Raw genomic sequence first — 22734 nt, 5'->3', positions numbered from 1 at the left:
AAGAGAAAACGAATTTTCCAGGAGTCACTAAAAACATTCCACTTATTAGAGGATTAGTCAAACACACTGCAAGCATCACTTCTCAGATACCAGGCCGACTTCATCATCCTTCAACACATTATTTGCTGCCTGTGAATGCTCCTGTTTCACAGGTAGGTTTCCAACTACTTGAATAACTGCAACGCGGGAAAGAAACGTAAAGAAAACCAGGCCATAGAAATGCTGAGAGAGGAGATTTAAAATTAGGTTTTTATTTGACAAAGCAAAGGCACCCCCAAAACCCCAGCACCTGGGAGTCAGCCGCAGAGGGCGGGAGCCCCGCCCCGAGGTCGCTCCGGGCCGGCCACGCGACCTCTGCGCCCCTTCCTAACCCCCATCCCGCCGACAGAGCGCTTCGGAGCATCTTTACTACCCCTGCGTCGCAATTCCAGGGCGCTTTTTCCTCAGAAAAACCAGCCCGTCACCACCGGCACTCTAACCGCTAACACTGCCCCGCCGCCGCTGCCAGGTACCCCCGCCCCCAGCGCCTGTCCCCGCCCCTGGGAGCCGCCCCCACCGCTCTTTTCCCCGCTCCTTCTCTCCCGGCAGCCCGCCCTAGGTCGCCTTCACCTCCGGTACCGCCGTTGGCAGGGCCCTCACCGGAGGGACGGGGCGGCGCTTTCCGGCGCGCGGCGCCCCAGGGCACCGGCAGCGCGGCGGGCAGCCTCTGGTGCCGCCGGGAGGCGGGGCGGGGGCCTGCGCGCGGCGTCGGACCGCCGTGAGGACTGCGGGGAAGCCCCTCCCCTTCCTCTTTGGCGGCCATGGCCCTGCAGAGGGCGCTGGGCCGGGCGGCGGCGGGGCTGGGGCGCGGGTGGGTCTGTCAGTCGTTTGGTCCGGCGCCGGGGTCCGCGGTGAGCCCGCCGGGACGGAGCCCGCTTTCTGTCTTTGTGTCCTCTGAACGCCCGTTCTCGGAGGAGCGGCCTCCAGGGAGCGGCGCGGCTGGCGCAGGGGCTGGGACGGAGGGGGGCCCGGCTGGCAGCGGGAGGCGCAGGCCTCAGAGCGGCAGGGCTGCGAGACCCGCTGCTTTGATGAAAACGAGTGGAGTCCCTTCGATTAGAGTCGGGTTGTGGCGTTAAGTACAGCCCGGTGTCAGATTTGACACTTGTATCTGTGTTATCGTTGCGGGGGGCAAACCCAACTGTATTTCTCGTGTAAAGGCAGCCGTTCTGGTTATTCTTATAGTCTGCAACATCCATCTCTATTTTCATCTTCCTGCAGGCATGTAAGAACTACCATGACTTGTGGGTATTGCAGCCGAAGTAAACTTACATGTAATGGAGAAATCATATTAAATATTAAAACAGTACAAAGCCAACCTTTAATTTGTGAACTATAAAATATGTCATTTGAAAGCTCAAATATCTGACTTTAATTTCTTTTTAGTTTTAGAATGGGGAATAGTGTGCCTACTTCTGTAAGATTGTCTAACGACGCTGCTGTGAATCAAATACAGGTAACATTATGCAATTCTTGATGATTTTCAACATTTCTAAAAGTCATAGTTACTTAAAAGCTCTTGTGACTTATAAAGGAAATTCTGTAGAATTCTGCCTGTTGAACCTGATTCGTATGTCTATTAAGTTTAACCACAGCCCTGGAACATCATCTTCCTAGGCTACATCTGTTTTACATTTTTTCAGACCTCTGCTCAAATTCAGTACTACTATCAATACTGGGGATTAAACCTTGTAAAATGACTGATACCTAGTAAAGTACATATTTAAAGAGTAAGTTGTTTTTTAAAGTAAACTTATTGATACTAAATGACAGCCTGAAATCACTTGAATTACAGTAAGGGAATAGGGGTATTTCTTTCTCCTCCCCAGAACCCTTTTTTGGCACATCCTGTTTGCCTCATGGACGGGGAAAGCTGTACTAAATAATTCGAGGAGATGCGCCTTGTTTGGCAGGCTGTAGGAGGTCTGTGACTGCAGAGCAAAAGAGGGTTCAGGGTTGGCACCATTGCATGCCAGTCATACCACATGCTCTACAATCATTCTACTGTTTTGGAGTGAAGTGCAGGTCATACACAGCTTCAGAGGTGCCAGCTGTGTTTCTGGTAGAGATCGTTAATGCCAGTTCTCCTCTATTTCTCTGCTCCCACAAGAAGATCGTAGCATTCCTGAAAGCTACATACTGCTAAGTTTTAATTGATTCCAGGTATTCTACTCAGAACATTTTACTGAAAAGCTTAAGTGGAGCAGGAGAAGTCACTTTATCTTCCATATAGTTCGGCAATCTGCTGAAGTTGCGCCTCACTGCCTAGGGCCCTTGTGTACAGATGCACTTTGGGATCTGGCCAAGTGCAACTGCAGTTCTTGAGGTCCAGAGCCTGACTGGTAGACAGGCAGGAATTCTGATGTGAAAGTACAAGATGCGTCCCTAAAGAAGGTGCTGTGCTAGGCCACCAGAAGTCTTCGGAACAAATGTGGGGTGGATATACTTTGTACCCACCATACAGATGCCTTGATAGAAGTCACTGTTCTGCCTCTTTTTTTTAAAGAAAAGTACTTCATTGCTCACCTTAAGATTCTTGTAGCTGTAGATTAGAAGTTAGGGAAAATTTATAAGCTAAACTAGCTTTTCACTTTACCGTAAAAAAAAAAAAAAAAGAGAATAGAGTACAGCATAAAGTACAGATTTTTCAGAAGTAGCCAGCCAGCACTGCAGCATGGCAGGGAATTCCTCAGTTGTCCCTGTTAAAAATACCTCAGAAAGCCTTTTACAGAGAATAATTTTCCTGTATTTGTTACCATAATAGCAGTTTTTTAACTTCTGTATTTATTTTCTTGACTGTTTGATACTGTTAAAATACACTGACTTAAAGCATGCTGACTTGAATGTTCTTTTGAACATACAGGAGGTAATTTCAAATAACTGTGTGGTGATTTTCTCTAAAACAACATGCTCCTACTGCAAAATGGCAAAAAAACTTTTTGAGGATATGAATGTAAATTACACAGCTGTAGAACTGGATATGAATACAAATGGAAGTCAGTTCCAAGACATTCTTGAACAGATGACTGGTGGCAGAACAGTAAGTATATTTTCTTAGACGTAACAAGCAAAATAAGGACTTACACAATACACATTCCTGATGGGTTACGACCGTATCAAGTTCTTAAATTCCTTGAGACAAGTAAGCTTGGGATACAAGCTCCTAAATTAAAGACAAGGTACTGCAGAAAGGTTCTGTACCATCTGTGTTTAAAACTTATCTTGTAGTTTCTTAATTTTTTTATGCTCTCACTTGACTCAATTACTTTAATTTATTGCCGTCTCCTGTACAGTGACTTTATCCACTTTCGAGGAGCACATGAACAAAGTTTCCCACCTCTGTAAACACGGAAATGTACGAGTTGTACAGTAATATTAAATATGCATATTTAAGAACATAACTATTGTGTGTATACTAGAGTCTATGTGGGCTTGCGTAGATTTTTATCTTTTTTCCAAGAAATAACTAATGCAATTTTCATTTTCTGCATAGGTCCCAAGAGTGTTTGTCAATGGGACTTTTGTTGGAGGTGCTACAGACACTCAGAGGCTTCATGAGGAAGGCAAACTGCTTCCATTAGTTCATCAATGTCAAGTGAAAAGAAAATCCTGAACAGCCTTAGTCTTCCTTTGTATAATCAGAATTTCAGACAAGTTAGAAGATCACAAAGATACCCTGCATCAGCTGGACTCAACAACTTCAACCCATGAATCATGGATCATTCTCTGACACAGATTTTATGGACTTGGCAAATTACTTGGTGTCCTTTGCCTCAGCTTTATCACAACCAAAATGGTGATAAAAAACATTATGTAACTCTTGGGCTCCAAGTGTGGTATAGTGATCTTATTTTATTGCTATTACATCCTGATACTATGCTTTGGAGAAGTACAGACTGTACAAGAAGAATGCTGGAGGTTTTTCGCTGCAAATTATTTTGCTTTCTAGCTTTGTTCTGACAATTACAATAAATGGTCAGTTTAATGGTTCCTTTAAATTGAATTTTTCTCTGAATGCCAAATTGTAATGATGAAGAAAGTATGAAGCAAAAGAATGTTGTAGTGATATTGCTGTATGCGTGTCTGATCACCTGGCTACCAAATTGTGTGTCTGGCTGCTACAGAAAAGGGAATAAAAATTCTTGCAGCTTTAGAGGGGTAGGTGATTGCTTTCATCTTTGCTCTGCACTGTGAAGTATCAGTCTATACAGTGTCATTCATGAATGTCCTCCGGGAACCAGACAGCTCGCTGTCATCAAACTGTGCAGCTACAAGCTATGGTATGATCAATCCAACACTATTACAAAACTTAAGACCAAGTAAAATGGGTCTAATATGCATAGAGTTTATTTAGTACTTAAATTCTACAGTCAGAATGCAGTTTACTAGCAATTTTAACTTGCAGTTAAATGCCTAAAAGAAATGTCTAAAATTCAATAGTTTCAGTACAACGTACATCTAAAGTCAGACCAGGCAATGCCAAGACTTGGTTATTTCAAGAAAGTTCATATCCCATCCTTCAGTAAGAGGGACCATTACACTACTAAAGGTGCACAGTTTAGAATAAAAACCTTAGTCAATGAATTTTTACTCTTTTCTTATGAATAAGGCTCCTGTTTATTCCACTGCTTTCAGCACTGCATGCACCTAAACTACTTTTTTCCCCTCAAGGGAAAAAAGCATCACATTTATCTTCAACTAGGACTGTAAGAGTATCATGTAAATTTGACAGCTTCGTTTTTGTGATGCAGGTTTGAAATAAGTTTAAACCACATCATTTGTAGAAACTCTTTAGTATACAGTTGCCTGCACTGTGCATCTTTAACGTGTAATGGGCTAATTAAACACACTGACCTCATTATATTTTTTATTATTGCGGTTTACTGTATTTTGCTAATTTCATCACTGCCTTATTAAAGTTTTGTTTACAAGGACACATTCATCAAGGTAAACACACAGAAATGTGCATCTCTCCTTAAATTTATACTTAATAAAACAATTTATTTTGCACATACAGTGGTAATGAAGTACTCTTTTTTTCCTCTGTGTAGAATTCTTCAGCCAGTTATGTTTTCTCAGAAGATTAACAATAGTTGTGCACCTAAAAGCTGGTAAATCCATCATGTAAAAATAACAATAATAGTATGCAAAGAAGTTTTTCAAAGACCTTTTCATTTTGTTCTCTGTTTAAAAAAAAGGTTCCAAAAACAGTAGTCTAAAATAACCCTTTGAGTTCTAAGTTTCAGAAATCCCAGGGCATTGTCACTTCAGGCAATATTCTATTCCAGCTGTTGAGAAAACATGCTGTATGCCTGCAGATCCAAGTGAGTGCCCGTTTATTAAAGAAGATATGTCTTAAGGCACTCAAAGGGTTAATTATGTTTCTTTTCAACCATATTAAGGCTCCCCATCCAAATAGTTTCTCATCAAATTTTGTATCGTTTCATAGAAAGTAGCAGCAAGACAGTGCCTTCATTATTGGATGGCACAAAGCCATGTTATGTTTAAGTTATATAAACATGATATGGCTGTTGAAGTGTGGTTCTACTCTAGAAAAAAAAACAAGAAAAAAAAAAGAGGGACTCAAAAATAGTCATTAAAAGTTTCCGCATTTTTTGCTTAGCATTGTCTCCAGGACAAAGCTTTTTAATTTAAAATAATGCTTGCCCTGGGATCTGAATGTTAAAAATGATCCACTGAAAGATTCTGTTCTTACACTTAAGACATACCTGCTCATCCAGCCTAAATACCGTGCTCCTAAGAAGCGTGAGAAGCTGGAAACAAATAGCAAGTTATTTAAGCAGACAGAGCTGTTAATGTCCCCATCTGTTGCTTCTTTTTACAGAATTACTTTTTGAAGAGTAGAACTGCACTTTTATAGGAGAATTTAATAGAAAAGACATTTTATTTGTAACTAGTTGTGCTTAACTCTAAGAAGCTGGTAACATCAGGTAAACAGCTATTTATATTCATTATTTGTTAATGAAGCATTTGTAAAAGTTTTCAACATACCACACATATAATATGCAAATATATATATATTTAAACTTAAATTCAGAATGCAGAAATACCTAAGGAAACCACACTTTACAGTATCAAAATTATAAATCCAAATGTAAGCACACATATTTAAAGACACCACACCTTCTGCTGAAATTAGCTAATCTTAAATTTTAGCTAATCTTAAATTTTAGCTCTCAGAGCAGCACATACGTAATACACTGTCCCTAGTGTTTTACCTTTCCCCCCATAACTCTTACTTATCAATGTTTTACACTATACTGTATCATGGTAAGACAAACCCCCTACCATTCCAGCAATAAAGTCATTAAAACAGCTTACTTATAGCATATTTGTCCACTGTGAACCAATGCAAATAGCAAAATAAACCTATAAACTGATGAAATGCTTAAAAAAAAAAAAAAAAAAGATTAAAAGCGCACACAAGACAAATGATTCTTTGCTTAGGTTTACTTCTGCATCCTATTCTTTGAAGATTTTTCTCTAATCAATACTGCAAAGAAGCTGCCCATTTATCCAGAATATTGTTTCCCTAATTCTGCATATAACAGCAGCTTGGTAATATTTAACAGAATGGAAAGCTCCAATCCACTGAACTAATTCTAGAAAAAAGCTTTAAATTTGAAAAGCCAATTTTAAGCAGTTACTTCATAAAAATAAATCCATTCACAGGTAGATGTCAGATTTTTGTAAATAAACAAAGTATACTTTTGTCACTGATCTTTACACAAAGTTTTACCAAAAATCCAATAGATACAACAAATTAAATGTTTTATAAGAGATTTATGTAGTCAAAGGAATGAAAAAAATTTATCCAGTTTTTTAAAATTAAGATAAATACGATGACATCAGTTCTGGTATAAGTTACTTCACTAAGCTAGCATGCTCAGTGACAGCAAGAAGGCAGAAGAACAGAGGCAAAAAAAAGGAACGGAGGAGAGCTTGTACATGAGAAGACAGTCAAGTATAGGCCTGAGGTGACAAAGAGATGGGAAAGGAGAAAAAAAGACAACATTAACAGAGAAAAGGAAGGGCAAAGCAAAAAGGTAATCCAAGAAAGGAAATAAATGGAACCAATACTAATGCTTCTGGTACAGTGGCTATGAGTTATTAAGCAGCACAACTTTTTGCAATGGAGAAAAATATTTTCCTAGTGTTTTCACAGACAGAATACATTTCCAAAACTGCTGGTGTTATTTCTTAAGCCGAGAATATATACTTCATTGAATAGCCTTTTAAAGCCATACCCATTCATGGGCCCCAATTAAACAACAAACAATGAAAAAGAACAAGACAATCCCCTAATGATTTATGTTTAACAGTGGTTTTAAGCAGCAAGATATTTTAGGGCCAGTTATTGGTGGCCCTCGCATAATGGGCACTTAGACTGGCCCTGCTGACTTCAGATCTACACCTACTTTTAAACTTCTCTTTTTTAAACAGAGGATTGTAGGTAAAGACCCCGTATTTTGCCTGTAATAATAGTCTAATACTGAAGAATTGTTAAGGGGGTCACAGTGAAATGGCAGTCAAACCGAAAGCCTATTGATTCTGTTAGATATCAGGAAACCTGCATTCACCCAGTCTACAGTTGCACTCTGCATTTAGACTTTTTTTTAAATCATGTTTTGAATAAAATTAACTATCTTTAAACTTGCCCCAGTTTCATTTTTAATGGTAAACTGCAGTGCACAATTATAGCCCCATTATTGTTATTTTTTTGTTAGTCAAAGTGTTCCTCCAACGCAAACAACACTATTAACTTGAAAGATTCAGTGTCTCCTCTTTGGTGAAAGAGTAGGTTATTTTTTGTATACTGAACTAATGCTTAAGCTTAGCAACTTTTGTCTTAGCTCACCTTTTTTTTTTTTTTTTTAAACATTACAGTAATTATTGCCTCTTTATATGTCCAGATATCATTTTGGAAATTATCAGTTTAGTAAGTAAAGACTAACGTCGGGACAAATTTATATTATGGCATATGCGTCGCACTGTCCCCTGAAATTCAGTATATGGGCAGATAAAAAAGATCAAGTCCATGGAAAAGGGATATGCAGCATCATTCTTCTACGCCCCTTACTGCAAGATAATAACAAAACTAGACAGAAAACGGTAGACGCAAAGGTCAACACACTATAAAGTTTCATCTGTCAGCATTTACTTCAGTTTCCCCTCTCCGTGAAAATCTTAATGGAGGAGCAGATGACAATATGATCTTGCTGCTAGTTTTACATCGGATAACCAAACCATTTAGAATATTCTATTTCTAACAAGATTTTTTTTAGTACAGAGATATGGTAAATATTTAGGAGCATATTACGTACTCCAGCATGGATCTTTAAGATGGTGCATTGCTATCCAGTGTCAATAGATACAGGGAGCTACATTTTCTCTAAATTCTACTGAAAAGTTCATCTTCACTTACGCTCTAGTTCAAGGAATTTTATTTTAAGCTGGACTGCTTTCAAAGATGCAACACTACTATAACTGTTTATTCAATCTGTTAGTAACTAGTCTAATCTTTTACTTGAAGTAAATTTATGCAATTAACTGCACAAAGTTACTTGAAATACCTGTTTAAGTTTTCATTTTATATTCAGTTCAAAATATTTCCTATTACTTCACAAATACTACTCCAAATAAGAAAAAGTACTTGCAAAAGATACTTATCTATCAGTTATTTTCAACATCTCTAGCTCAGAAGGGAACACCTAATCAGATGTTTGACTATTGTGTAATTTAAAACACATTACTACCAAAACCAACCCCAAAACATCAGTGCATTTACTTCAAATAATTATTAACATGTATTGAGCAAATGAGTTTACTCCTCCTATTAATGGTGTTTGTTTAGAAAGAAGACTACAAGCGGTAAGAAATTTTTCATAAGAAATGGCTAATTTTCTTTTTCAAACTCAAAGTACTATGTCTCAGCTTTTTTTCTCTAGATGTCACCTGACAAGCTGGTAGCAGTCCTGTATTCTTCGAGCATTCTATCAGAGCTGTTTTGTAAGAGCAGTGATAATTCAGAAGTAACTACATTCACATCCACTGAAAGGTAACATTCCTACCATCCGTTCTTTAAGCCATGGCTTAATGTCAGAAAAGGCTTCCCTCACTGTTTTGTTTATTCATTAAGGTAGAGTATAAGTATATAGCAGAAAACCTTCAGTAACACGTAACCTCACATTTTAGCACCAAAAGTGATATCCATCCTACAGAATGTGAGGTTGGAATTTATAATCAATATGTACGAGGCATAATGAAAAGTGTTACAAGTATCAAAAGTATAATATGAACCTGAATTTTACATTTAAAAGCTTGGTGTTTAGGCAGAAAAATATGGTTTTACATGTCATTTATCACAACTGGGTTATTTTTATAAATCATAATTATTTTCAAAGTAACATCAAATTCACTGTTTAAAACAGCCAGAATCAGCATAAAAGAGGCAGACATACATATGTCTTGGGGAAGTTTTGAAAGCATCACTAAAAAAAAAACCCAAAAAACACCTTTCTCATTTTCTAAGATTGTGATCTACTGAAGAGATCTTTTAACTTGCCCCCTATACACATATATATAAAAACACACACAGAGAATTAAATACATATACACATGAATTGCTATCAATTCCTGTTCCAAAGTGATGAGATACTCATTAGCCTCCTCCTTCTTTACTCACACTCTTACCATCAGACTAAAAAAAAAAAAAAAAAATCCAGTTTCAATCGCTTCCTAAACAAAATTTTGAGAACATGAAGGAGGCAACTGTACATGTCATAAAAGTTTTTAAGAATTGGTCACTATAAACTGGAGGTAGTTTTGAAAAATGTTAGCTTGAATTAATTTACGAAATCAGAATTTTAACGTTAATCTACAAAAAGATTTTAAAAAAATGAAATACTCTCCTGTTCGGAAGATTGTTTCTGTATCATTGAACGCATTCCTTTGAAGAAAATGTAGCTTTTTGTTTCTGGTTGTTACCACTCAGCTTTCAAGGGCAGGCCAAGACACATGCACTTGATCTTCCTCACTGAAAGTGTGTTGAGCCTTCCCAGAGTTATAACTAGGACTGAATGTGGCTTCCAAGCCATTGCCAGGGTCTTTTTCTACTAAAAACAGTTCTTAGAACTTCCTGTAAAGCGTACTAATTCTCACATAGAGCTTCTGAAACTGCCCCTCAAACTCCTGAAAACTCAGATGATAATCTAGATAGAAGAAGATTAGCGTGAGCTCTTCCACTTTCAGTTTTATCAGTATAAAATTTCACTGGGTAACTTTTATACTGCATCACAGTCACATGGTCTCATACATGCCAGAAAATACTTCCTTTGTAGATTTGAAGTGTAACAATGGAAACTGTTGAACCTTAGTAATTTGTTTAAAATACAAAGATTAAAAGAAGCCCAAAGAAAAATCCCTCTCAATGAAGTCACTGTTAAACTGACATTATTAAAAATACTAAATGCACTTTTGTTTCCTGCCCCACCCTAAGAGTAATCAATCAATTTATTCTTGCAAACAAGCATTCCACAGCAATGGGGCTGGGGGAAAATTTTTATCTCTTGGTATTTGTGATCTATTATAAATGAAATTAAATTATGTGTTGTGTAACCCTGTAGCTACTTTTAGCAAACTTCCCACCATTATTTTAAATTGTGTGCAACAGGAAAAAAGAGAAAAGACATTTCTCATCCGCTTTTCTTGTTTTCCCTTCACAAAAAGGTAACATTCTGATATGTATATAATGTGCCATATTCTAATAAAGTATATTTGTCTGGGAATTCCCAGGGAGAAGTCTGTTGCCAGCAATGGACCCACTGGGAAGAGCAGATGCCTAGAAAATTAAATCAAATCCAAAATGAAGTTTCGAATAACATCCAAAGCTCCTGTATCAAAGCCGCATATATCCAACATGCCTCTGTCATCTGGATCTGCGATCGTAAAACCATTTGAAGTCATTCCACAAACAATCAGTTTAGCAGGAATACCCATTTTCTAAAGGAAGGAAAAAAAAAAAAATATCAGAACACACATACACAGTAACTTAAACATGCCAGAGGGCCAAATCTTGCTATCTTGCTTGCATAAACCACTGTCTGAATAGGCATACTGACAAAAACTAGATATGCCATAACCAAAATTGCAGACTGCCTGATAACATTACACTGAACCTGCAGTACATGCATTTAAATAAATGCAAATAATTACAATGAGGTATATTAGCACAACTTTCCTGCAATACTAAGATTCATAGATTATTTCAAATGCAAACATTAAAATTGCTATTCTGCGGTTCACTCAGAAAACTTTCAATAATAATTATAAAATCATTAATAGGAGTCAGAGGGTACGTTTTTGCCTAAGGCAAGGATTTCCAAATGTTGGTTGAACAAACACAACAACTGCAGCTTGGACAATTCTGCTAAATGAGCTGAATTTGCAGGTTAGTAACCTGTAAGGTAAAGCAAAGCAAGTGTCATGAAGGCCAGAGCACAGGAACTCTTTGTTCAAAAAACGAATTTAGGAATGGCATCTAATCTCAACTAAGAAAACTAAAACACAGTGGGCAAGTTAAAGATTTTTCGTATTAATTTCAACTGGGTGGATATGATATGAAGATTAATGTCCATACATACGTGCTTGCCAGAAAGTATTTTTTGTAGTTTAAAAATTAGTTCCTTTAAAGCATAGAAGGTTGTTTGCTGATTAAATAAGAGTTTCTAATTGCAGTGGGCTTAGAGAAGGTGTTTTTCTTAGTTCTATTTTAAAATTATGAAACTGCACAGCTTGGAGTAGCCCCTTTAAAACATAATGAGCTTTATTCTCAAGATACTATCACCTCATCCTATTGACACCTTCCCTACAGGCTTATTTTCATTACTTCATTTAAACATTGTGGTATCTACCGCAGACATCAAAGTTAAATTTAATTCTGTAAGCCAAATTTAATTCTGCAAGAACTATGAAAAACTTAATCAATTCTATATAGAATACAGAAATTCATGTATTCCCTGAATATCAAACAAATTTTCTCTGCTATTGCAGTACACCAAGAAGGGTGGGATAATTACAAATCCTTTTAGCAATTCAGTGGTTTTAAATATGCACAATTAGTGCAATACGTGCACTAATTCTACCTAAAAGCAGAATATATCAGTTTTTAACAATGTATAACTATTAACTGAGAAAAGCTACAACTAGTTCAGTCTCTAGAACATTTTTAAAACTGGTATTTATTTTGTCCTGTATTCATCAATCATAAAGAGTCAGAAGCACATTTACCTCTCTGTACTCTCTAAGAGCTGTTGCAGGATGAGTATTTCCAGCAAAGGTCTCATTGTCAGTAAATACAATGAAGACATCAGCAGCTGTCTCAGTTTTTTGAGCCCATATCATTGGAAGGGAACAATCAGTGGTACCCATTGGAATCTTGAAAGAAAAAAAAAAAAACAAACCCATTAATACAGAAATTAGTAAACCTGGAAAAATTACTTTTTGTGTGAGCTTCACGTTTTAACACACAGAGAGGCTTCTTTGTTAAACAACAGTTCACTTACTCATTTCATTTCAGTTTTGTTCAGGGTTTTTTTTCTTGATTTTTTTTTTTACTTTTTTTTCAAACTAACTCATTGTGACCTAACACTGCCATTCTAAATTGCAATGTTTAATATCTGGCAGCTGAAATAAAGACATTTGCTAGACCTTCTCTAAATAAAAGGGAGAAAAATATCCAGTGTTTTACTATACAGATATGGACTAAACCCAGTACTAGAATTGATTACAAAGAAAATACATTGTAACTGCTGAGACTTCTACACTCTAACTTTAGCAACAGCTATTTCCTAACAATTTTTTACAGTTTTTTAAAATATATATATATATTTTTTTTTTTTTTTTTTTTTTTTTTTTTTTTTACATACTTCATACATTTTCACTAATACTTGAGGTAACGTCATATCAGCCGTCACTGGGCAAGGGACCATTTCATGTGAAAAGGCAGCAATATGGGAATCCTTCTCAGTACGTGCTACAACCTGAGAAAGAGGAAGACAAAAATAATTTAGTTATATTATTCATGATTTTTAATGTCTGAATCAGTGCATTCCCTACCAAACACACATGACATATCCTTTTGTATTTAAGTCACCATGGCTCCTCAGATGCACTAATTCTTCACTCCACACTTCAAATATTCTGTAATATTACCACAAATATACATTGCAAAAATCAGAGCTAAATAACTGCTCTTATTACTGTCACTAAAGATACTTCCATATTTCTTCTCTCCCCTCTGACATAAAACACTAAACATTTTTAAACACCAACAAAAGGTTGACTCCTCTGTAATATAAATATGCAAGAAGTTTTGGAATATCAAATTGCGGGTGAAGTGATTGTGATACCAGAGCCATATTGATAACTCAACTGCACACAAGAATTATATCAAAATTTCTTAATCCAGTCTGTATTATTCTATGAATGCTTCTGAAAAACATTAAAATGTATTTTCAGCTAAGATAAATAAAAAAGCAGCCTTGACCAGTTTGATTTATACTAGAAATGAACTTCTTCAAATTGATCCTTCTGAATTTGGTTGGCAGTAGCTTTAAGCATCTGGTCTACCAGTGAGAGACACAGTCACCTCTTCTGTGCCCAAAAATATCATATAAAAGTTTCCTTCTAATTTCTAAACAACTTTAGAGCACCTCTGTATCAAAAGGGCAGCTCAAGCTGCAAATAGTTATAAATAACGTGTGGGAGGTGTCCCTGCCCATGGCAGGGGGTTGTAACTAGATGATCTTTAAGGTCCCTTCCAACCCAAACTATTCTATGATTCTATAAAAGAAGTGGAATGCCTCACCATGCACATTACTGCTGCAACTGTGCTAGCATTGAGCACACTGCCCAAAACTTTTTGTGTCATTGATGCGCTGACATCAACTGCAACTAAGATGCGTTTTCCTGTTGGTTCAACTGTCTAAAAGGCAAAAAGAAAAAAAAAAAAGAAAAGAGAAAATAGGTAGACATAATTAATATATTCATTTCTTCTTCCATCTTCTGCTTTCAACCCTAGAAGTGGGGGTTTTTTTTAATTCTTTCTGAGGTAACATTATGACAATAATGTTGCCAAAAGCTGAATATATCATGAAGTTTTGATTGTTTGTTTAATAAAATCCCGATTCCTAATATTTTTGTTATAAAGTTTCAAAATTGTTATCCACCTAACAAACTTTTCTCAATCATTTTATATGCTTTCAGAAAACAGAGAATTCTTAAAAAAGCTTAACAAACTGGAGAACTATATTACCTTGAAAGTTTTGTAAAATGAGGCATCTAAAGCTTCTAAAATGTCTTCATCAGGACGCCACCACAGCTTCCCTCTGCTTCCATGTCCAGCTTTGTAGGTTTCTAATGCAACCAAAATATGGAATGGGTGTATTCTACCCTACAGGCAAAAGAAATCAACAGGAAGTTTTTGAAAATCTAAACTCCTTAACAAAAAAAAAAAAAGTAACAAACTAAAATTAAAAATAAGATCCTACTACAAAAATCTCTGGGTTAGTACATTGTTACTTTAAATTTGAAGATTTTATGCAGTCTTTACACAGCTGTTGTACGAACTGATACTTGTCAGTTACTAGTAATGGACCTCATTCCTTTTTCAGAATCTCCAATGAATTCCAAATGTTATCTTGTGTCATCACCAGAACTTTGGTGAAATTTCACAGCTCTATCTATGATTGTCCAATGCTGTCTTTTATTACAGTCTTACAGTAAGAGAAAGTCCCCATCCTGCTAAAGGGAAAGAAGTTGAGCTAGAGAAATAACAAACTTAAAAGTTTTGTATCTGATACAGTAAAACTGGACAAACAAACTCTTTTCAGAATACAGCATTAATTTTCCTCCTACTATAAGAAGACAGTACAAACACTTTATTCTTTTTTTGCTTTCCCTACATAAACCCCATCAGTGGCTGCCACACACTAAGTATTCTAAACCACATCTTTGCTTTACTGATTCATCAACATTTTGTAATCTTTTTCCTCAAGGAGGTTTTCACTACCAGCAGCAAACCTTAGCAAATCTGAACGCCTGCCCATTTTCTTTCTTCCATCAAGGTATTGTGCCACCATCTTTGCTCTCCCTTCTCCAGTGCCTAAGTAACTATGTACGATTAAAGCAGAAAAAAGGAAGTGCAGTGGGATAGGAAAAAAAAAAAAAAGGACTTATGGTTGTTCTTCTCAATTCAACTACGGTCTTAAAGAACTTCGGTGTCCTGATTTTAATCTCCCCAACTCACAAAACTATTAGAAAAAGCCACTTATCTTCTCTGTCTCCCATTAAATTCCTGAGAAATTTTGTTCTCCCTTTGGGAGAAATTTTTGTTTTCCCTCTTATTTTCTTACCTCTTTGATGGATAGTAAAGCAATCTGAAAGGAGAAAGTCTCCTTGTTCCATCTTCCTCCTCTCAGCTGCTAGGCTAGTTTCTTCATTCACTTCCTAAGATGCTACACAAGTGACTTCCAGTCACTTTTTAAGCTTGTATTGCTGATTCTAAATTAAAAAGACTCAGAAGCAATGGATGAGCCCAACAGGCAAAGCTTGCCACAGCCCTAACTTAAGAAAAGATCCTAGCTGTCAATCTACTTAATTTGTAGAAAAGTTTCAGAAACAGAGGGTGGGGGCGGAATCAAATGAGAAATGACAAATACAAGCTTTAAAATCGAGGTGCAAGTATTCCACTGCAGTTTTTTTGAAAGAATAAACTACACATTTCCTCCAAAGAACATCCCTTTTATTTTATAAAGAGGTTGCCTGAAGGAATGCAGTTTAGGAAGAGATTAAAAACCACAAAGGCTGTCACTGATTATGAAAGAGTTCTTACCTTTTTTAGCAGTTTCTCATTTCTTAGTCTTTCACATACTATTGCCACTTCTGAACCTCGTGGTTCAAGCACTGAATTTGCTGTCAGTTTTCCTAAATTTCTCAACAATACAGAAACAGACATTTCCTTCAGCAATGCCTTCCAAACCTACACTCAAAGAAAGAGAAGGGGAAAAAAAAAAAGATGAGATTCCCAAACCACAAGAACTGACATCTGTACATTAAATAAGTGTGTTTTAAAATAAACGTACAGGTTATATTCTTTTAAATTAGCATCTTGGGTAAAAAAACTTGAAAAACAGCACAGGACTATTTATAGAAATCTAAAGTTAAGATTCTGAAAAGTGTTACTCTAAAGAGAATACAAAGCTAACGAAGTTCACCTACCTCTTTAGATTTCAGATGGTTTGTCAGTAGATGCTCTCTAACTAGACCATATTCCTCTATTAGATGAATAACTTCCAATTCATCTTTTGTGCGTTTTACTTTTTCCACAGCCTCCAGGTACTTCAAGAGTTTTTCAGTCTCAGCAGAAACTGCTTTGTCTTTATAAGCCTCTTGGACATCTTTCCACCCTTTGGTAATATATTTAGTGACTATAGCAATTCCTATTGAAAAGAAAAATATTTTCCAAGCAGGATTACCATCTTTATACTGGCGTTTATCATTCTAGCAAGCAAATGAATTAGCAGGTTTCATTCGCAGACCTGCCAAGCAGCTATAAAAAAGGTCAGCAACACACAACTTAAAGTAGTAGTTTAATTAGTGTATTAGTCTCCTTAGAATTAAGGAGCCTAACGTATTTGAAACCAACAGATCTTCCCAAGTAACAAAAAAGTGTTACTTCACCATTTGTAAGCAAACAGGAACAAATTGAGGGAACTGTATTATTTTATCTTCTCTTGACATAAGGAAGAAAAAGAAGCAACAAACTCTGTTTACCTTGAAGATAAACAGGTCAGTTTCTGATACGACCACTCACATTTTTACTGTGCAATTTACAGGATACCATCACTAAGAAATCGTAAGTCTACAATGGTACTTGGGTTTCCAAAATAGTTCCACAGTAAATATAACAGGTTTAAAACACAGTATTTTCAGGTAAACAAAAATTTATTACCTTCACTGGCAGGTTTTAGGTGGGACAACCTCAGAAGATCTTTATGAGACCAACCACTTCTTTGTTTATATTTTGTAACTGCTAAAGCAACAGCCATGCCATTCTTTCCATTGTACCAATCTGCAACAGCTTTCCTCAGTGCACGGCCCCACATGCCACATTTCATGCCCTCCTTCAGATCTTTTTTGAATTGGATGAAAGTAAAGAGATGGGTTGGTATGCAACACACCTCAGGAACAGCTTTAAATGCTGCTTGTTTTGTTTTTGCATCAGAACACTGTGAGCAAATTGCAAGGGCAAAAAGCAGGGGCTCCTGTTTTGCTGCTCTGCCTTCTTGACTAAATGTCTTTATTTCTTGAACAACTTCACAACCTCTACCTTCTTCAATCAGTCTTATTAAAGCTTCTGCATTTTCAAAGCCCAGCTTCTGCTCCTTGATGTAATAAGTACCACCTTCTGAACCAAAACACAAGAAACGCTGCAGTCGATTCATATCGGTGACATGCCACACATAACCACTTTCAGAGTTCGGCACCTGCTTTTCATCTGGGAGTTGCACTTGGTTTTCCTCGTCCTCCATTGTTTACACTTCCAAGAGGTCTGTTGAAAGAACAGCAAAGTTATTAAGAACTATTGTGAAAACCTGATGGCACTAGTCTTTTATCACTTCTTAGCAAAGTAAGTATGTTATCTATACACTTGTAATTTTTCCTTCATAAATTTAGTAAGACTATACTCTAAGCGTGCAATAATATGTATCAATTAGGGGAAAAAAGAGACATAAAAATTCTCTTGAGTTAGAATGGTGACAAAATTATTTGCTTAAAACCAACGTAGAAACTACTTAACCCAAATAAGCGGCACACAGAAAACACGGCTGGTGTTATGCCTTTTTGCCACTAATGTATTACACGGCTTTCTTGGGTAGACTTTTTGAATGGCATACTAAATTGCTCAAAACTCAGAGCTTGCCCTACTCTATTTTTGCTGAAGAATTGGTAATGCTGACCAATTGAAGAAACGTGATGCTAAAATAAAGAACTAAAATACTGAAAAACTGTTTAGTCAGAACACTTTGTGAGAGTTTAAATATGGTGGGTTTCAGTGAGGCTTAGACAACAGGCTTTCAACAAGTGACAGTAGCTCAAGAAAAAATTATTACAGGCTCAAATACTCTGCTGTTTCAAGTGAGATCCAAGAAAACAGAGACATTACAACAAATTTACATTTGAGGTTAAGAAGCAAAAAACATCACAAAAATTCACAATCTTTGAGGTCTTTATACACTCCTGAGTTGCAAGAGAGTTCAGCTGTAATATTTGTAGGCAACAACACTGCTCTTACTTGAAGAACATCTAGCATGGTAAAATTCAAGCCACCACATTTAAACTGAAATAAATGCAGGTGAAATTAAATCAGCAGGGGGAAGAAAATTCATCTTCATCACTATCTCCAAAACATTAACATGACAACAACAAATTCAGTTTTCTCATTCTCAGCAAACAATAAAAGGACACCAAAAAGCACCAAGAGGTCCTATTTAAAAAACAAACAAACAAAACACAAAACTGCATCAAACCGCATATGTATCTTAAAATATGCACATGCTAAAGTCTGAGCACACATAAATGACATTTCAAAGAAATCCACTTAACAATTTTTAAGTATTGCAGATATCTACTTTTGACATGCTTGCTGGGATACTGAAGATAAAAAGCCATGTTGCTTCATTTACCAGGATGAGCTAGCACAAATAAATGTCACTAATGTAGACAGAATTTTTTCCCCTGTTAGGTAACACACTAATGTACAAACAACTTCCCTACTTTCTCTTTGACAAAAAATTTTGCTTTCTCTGCAAGCAACTAGAAATGTACCCTTCCTCCATTCTTGCCTGTCTGCAGTAATGTGCTATCTGCATCCAGAATTAAATAATAAATAATCATCAGTGCTCCCATTACACTCTATATGCTACTAAAATCATAGAAGCCATATGCTGATACCTGATTTTAAAATGCAGGTTTCAGTTTAAAATTAACTAAGAAATATCTTTCATGGTATTATTCAGAACACCAGTGCTCAACTATTTTTCTCAGTGCTTAAATATTCTAACCATGTTTCCTGCCAAACCAATTTAAATACACATCACGGTTGAGGCGACTTTTTCGCTGACATCTGAAACATGCAAATACACTGAAAATAAAAAGGGTGGTATTCGCAATGCATGAATACCATATCAGTATGTTTTAATGTCTAAATACGTTTTATTTCAATACATTTCAATTAACTGGTTTCATTAAACAGTAAGTAATGTTTCATAATAAACATACAAAACCTAAACAAAAAATCCTGAAATCACAGTCAGTATCCATTAGTTTATTTATCAGAAAAAAATGGTACTTGGAAAGATACTGAAAACCACCATTATCTCGAAGCAAAAATAAGAATGGGAAACAAAGGATCATGCATGTACATCTCCATATACATGAAGTCTTGAGAATAATTTCTTGTTGCATCTTTCATACCCCTGCTATAACAACTATTACTACATTAAAATGAGACTAATGGGAAAATTATTTTCAGCCACCTATGGATTACCAAGACTTAAACTGAACTGGAATAACCATGGCCTTGGTTAAACAAAACGTTTATGATCTCACTTTGCCGATTATATTAAGAAATACCAGCACTAGTTTGAATATTTAGAGTTTCTTCCTATATTTTTCCACATGATATGTCCATTTCGTTGTAATTCTCACTTGGAGAGTCTCACTTGTCCTCACACGCTCAGTTTTATAGTCACTAATACAAATTTGCTACCATTGTCATCACCACCCTGAGAATGGGAACAAAACCTAAATGAAGTAATTATAACCTTTCTAAAATTACAAATAAAATTTAACTGGTTTGAAATCTAGATTTATTTATAAAATACTGTAACAAAAGATCAGTATTTCCATCAAAGTATCAGCCTGAAAGGCAAACTGTTCACTACTTCATTGTTACATGAGAATATGTAGTGTGATGTTAATTGTATTGTATTAAAGAAGTTTGAGGCTAACCATCAGAGAAAAAAATTCTCTTTCTGTTCTTCTCTATTAAACTGTATAACAAATCTAACTTATGCATGTTAATAATGGATAATTTTTATGTTTACTGTTGTATGGACTAGGCTTTTGTACGGACTCATAGCACTGAAAAGCGGCATGTACTAGCATCCATAGAATTCTGACACAAACCCATATTTTAAAAGATAGTTGCAAATGTACACTTCTAGTTTTTCTAAAGCTACTTCCAGTTTTTCTGAAGCTTAGCTTTTTAATTTGCCTTCTTAGGAATATACTATGAGCTACAAAAAAAGATGTGTTATGATTTCCACCTTTTGTAAAGCTTTACTTTCACTCAGCCCTCAAAGTCATCTTCTCAGATGGAACATCGTATTTCATAATGGAATGAATTACCTGCAGCACTTATCCCATCAAAAATACCTACGTAAAGTCTTCCAAAACCTTTAATAAAGTTATTAATGCCTTCTGCTAAGCAATCTAGGATACAAAACAGACTTATCTCAAATGGCTTATTGCTGTCTTGGGGATTTAAAAAGAGCTTCAAACCAACATAATCCTTTGGATCCTAATACGAACTGTAAGTTCTTTAAAATAAATTTATATTTCAAAAATTACCTTTGAAATCTGCAATAGCTGATGCAAAACAATAATTTCACTACTAAACAGTCACACTAGAAGTATCAAATTTAAACTTTGCCAGATCTACTGGAAAAGCACTTATTCGGTGTTGAACCATTTAAATCAAGTTCGCCATTTCTAACTCCTATTTTATATTTCAACCTCAGAAGTTCCCAAAGCTGTTCTCTCCCTCTAACCAGTCCCTCTCCTCTGCCCAGACCTCAAGCTTATTTTCTCCTTTAACACCTGTACCACACAGACAACTTTCACCCTCACAGATGAATAAACGCAAACATGCACTTAACGTATGCTCTACCATAAACCTACTCTTCGTTTGCTGAGCTGCAGCAGTAAACCTGAATTTCAAACACTCATGGAGGATTTATCAATGATATTGATAAAATAATAAGCATTTAAAATTTCTGAGCCACCTGAATGCAAACAGCAACATGAAAGGTCTTGAAAGTCACAGCCTAGATATTTTATAACGAAAACCACTGAACTACAATTCATGGTTGCTCACCATTATTAATGAAAGAGAAAAAAACACCACGGGAAGTTTTATTATATTCCAAACACCACATAAATTAATCTATAAGTAAAATATGGCTTTGACTGGTCTGAAACAGCCTATACAGCACTTACATCTTGATTGAGTCAATATCTTTATGTTGCTGTAGCATAACATGATTGAGTTTGTAAATTAACCTCTGTTATTTTCTATGACTTGTACAATTCACCCCTAGTTTTCCTAAGAAATAAAATGTCTTACAGTACAAGTTTCAGGCACATATGGAAAAAAAAAAACAAAACACAACAAAAAATAAACCCAAAAGCACAGATCTTTAATAGAACTACAGGTTATAATTTCAGTTCTGAAATTTAACTTCTATGTCAACAATAATGAATCAAACTCTGTAGTGAAAACATATGGAATTAAACTTTGACCAAGTCAGATCTATAGTGAAAAAAAATACATTGACATTTTAAAGACAATGCTTCAAATTGTCTTCAAATACTTCAAAACCATATACGCTTCATTCTATAAGAAACTGCATTCTCCCACTCTGCTCTCAAAAATTTTGTATTAGCATTAAAATGAAGATTACAAAGAACAATTTCTAGTTTATAGAGTAGAGAAGCTATAAGCATTACACTGAGCTATGTTTGCAACAAAATACACCTGCACTACAACAGAGCTCTGACAACAACACGAGTCCTCATACCTCAGAACATAAGCACCTCTATGTAAACAGGAATGCCAGGAGAACATTTCCCAAATGACAAATGGCATGGTCACCAGTATGGTGGCACTCTAGGGCACAACAGACTACATGAACCACGTATTTGCTCAAAAAAAAACTACTATAGAATTTGCTTAGAAGTCTACTTGCTTAAAAAATTTACTGAGCAGAGTGAAAAGGTAGCTTAGCTGACGTCAAACAAGATTTTGGGGAAAAAGCATCTAAAGTTGATACCCGAAAAACCTCTGAGTTTAGCTACCAGTTTTCACGAGGATGATAAATACAAGCAGACGACTAACCCCAACCCGACGCGCCCTTTAATCCCCTCACGGGGTTTCCAACGCCCAGGTGCCGAGCGGGAGGTCGCCATTGACCGAGACGGCCTCCCCGCACTTTTAACACCCACGCCCCGCCCCGCCCGAGGGGCTGCCCGCTCCCCGCCGGGGCTCACACGGAGGGGTGAAGCCCACACCCCCGCCGGGCCGCAGGCCTGCCTGGCCGGCGCCCGCCCGCTCCCCCGGGGAGGCGCCACTTGCCTGCGAGGCCGCGGCCTGGGAGGGGCCGCGGGGCAGAGCCTGCCCGGGCCAGTGCGGCCTCCGATGCCCAGCAGTGGCGCGGCTGCCGGACGATAGGGAAGGGAGGGCAGCTAGGGGACGGCAGGCGATAGCGGAGCCGGCTCCGGGCACAGGGAGGGTACACAGGTAGGGGCGCGTCTCCCGCTCCAGCCGCCGGAGGC

At 36.9% G+C, this 22734-nt stretch overlaps 2 protein-coding genes across 10 annotated transcripts; one reads left to right on the top strand and one right to left on the bottom strand.

Moving 5' to 3' along the window:
- Positions 1-781: 781 nt before the first annotated feature.
- Positions 782-5048, top strand: GLRX2 (glutaredoxin 2). Of its 6 annotated transcripts, none has more exons than XM_054210619.1 (4): positions 782-850; positions 1423-1492; positions 2900-3076; positions 3530-5048. In XM_054210619.1, the coding sequence occupies exons 1-4, from the start codon at positions 801-803 to the stop codon at positions 3647-3649; spliced, it is 417 nt and encodes a 138-aa protein (XP_054066594.1). In that variant the 5' UTR covers positions 782-800; the 3' UTR covers positions 3650-5048. The 6 variants fall into 6 exon arrangements, with proteins under 6 accessions (XP_054066594.1, XP_054066596.1, XP_054066600.1 ...); XM_054210621.1 differs by having other exon boundaries at positions 813-890; XM_054210625.1 differs by lacking the exon at positions 782-850 and adding an exon at positions 898-1041.
- RO60 (Ro60, Y RNA binding protein) lies at positions 4357-22674 on the bottom strand. Of its 4 annotated transcripts, none has more exons than XM_054210612.1 (9): positions 22535-22674; positions 17069-17668; positions 16336-16556; positions 15950-16096; positions 14372-14509; positions 13925-14041; positions 12984-13097; positions 12346-12492; positions 4357-11058 (listed from the first exon to the last, which is right to left on the bottom strand). In XM_054210612.1, the coding sequence occupies exons 2-9, from the start codon at positions 17646-17648 to the stop codon at positions 10906-10908; spliced, it is 1617 nt and encodes a 538-aa protein (XP_054066587.1). In that variant the 5' UTR covers positions 17649-17668; positions 22535-22674; the 3' UTR covers positions 4357-10905. The 4 variants fall into 4 exon arrangements, 3 of the variants coding, with proteins under 3 accessions (XP_054066587.1, XP_054066588.1, XP_054066590.1); XM_054210613.1 differs by having other exon boundaries at positions 17447-17668; XR_008467915.1 differs by having other exon boundaries at positions 10922-11058; positions 12991-13097.
- Positions 22675-22734: the final 60 nt, after the last annotated feature.

Source organism: Rissa tridactyla, chromosome 8 (genome assembly GCF_028500815.1).
Source record: "Rissa tridactyla isolate bRisTri1 chromosome 8, bRisTri1.patW.cur.20221130, whole genome shotgun sequence".
In the NCBI taxonomy this organism is placed as follows: Eukaryota; Metazoa; Chordata; class Aves; order Charadriiformes; family Laridae; genus Rissa; species Rissa tridactyla.
The sequence above is the reverse complement of the archived record's forward strand: the minus strand, read 5'-3'. Positions and strand labels throughout refer to the sequence as shown.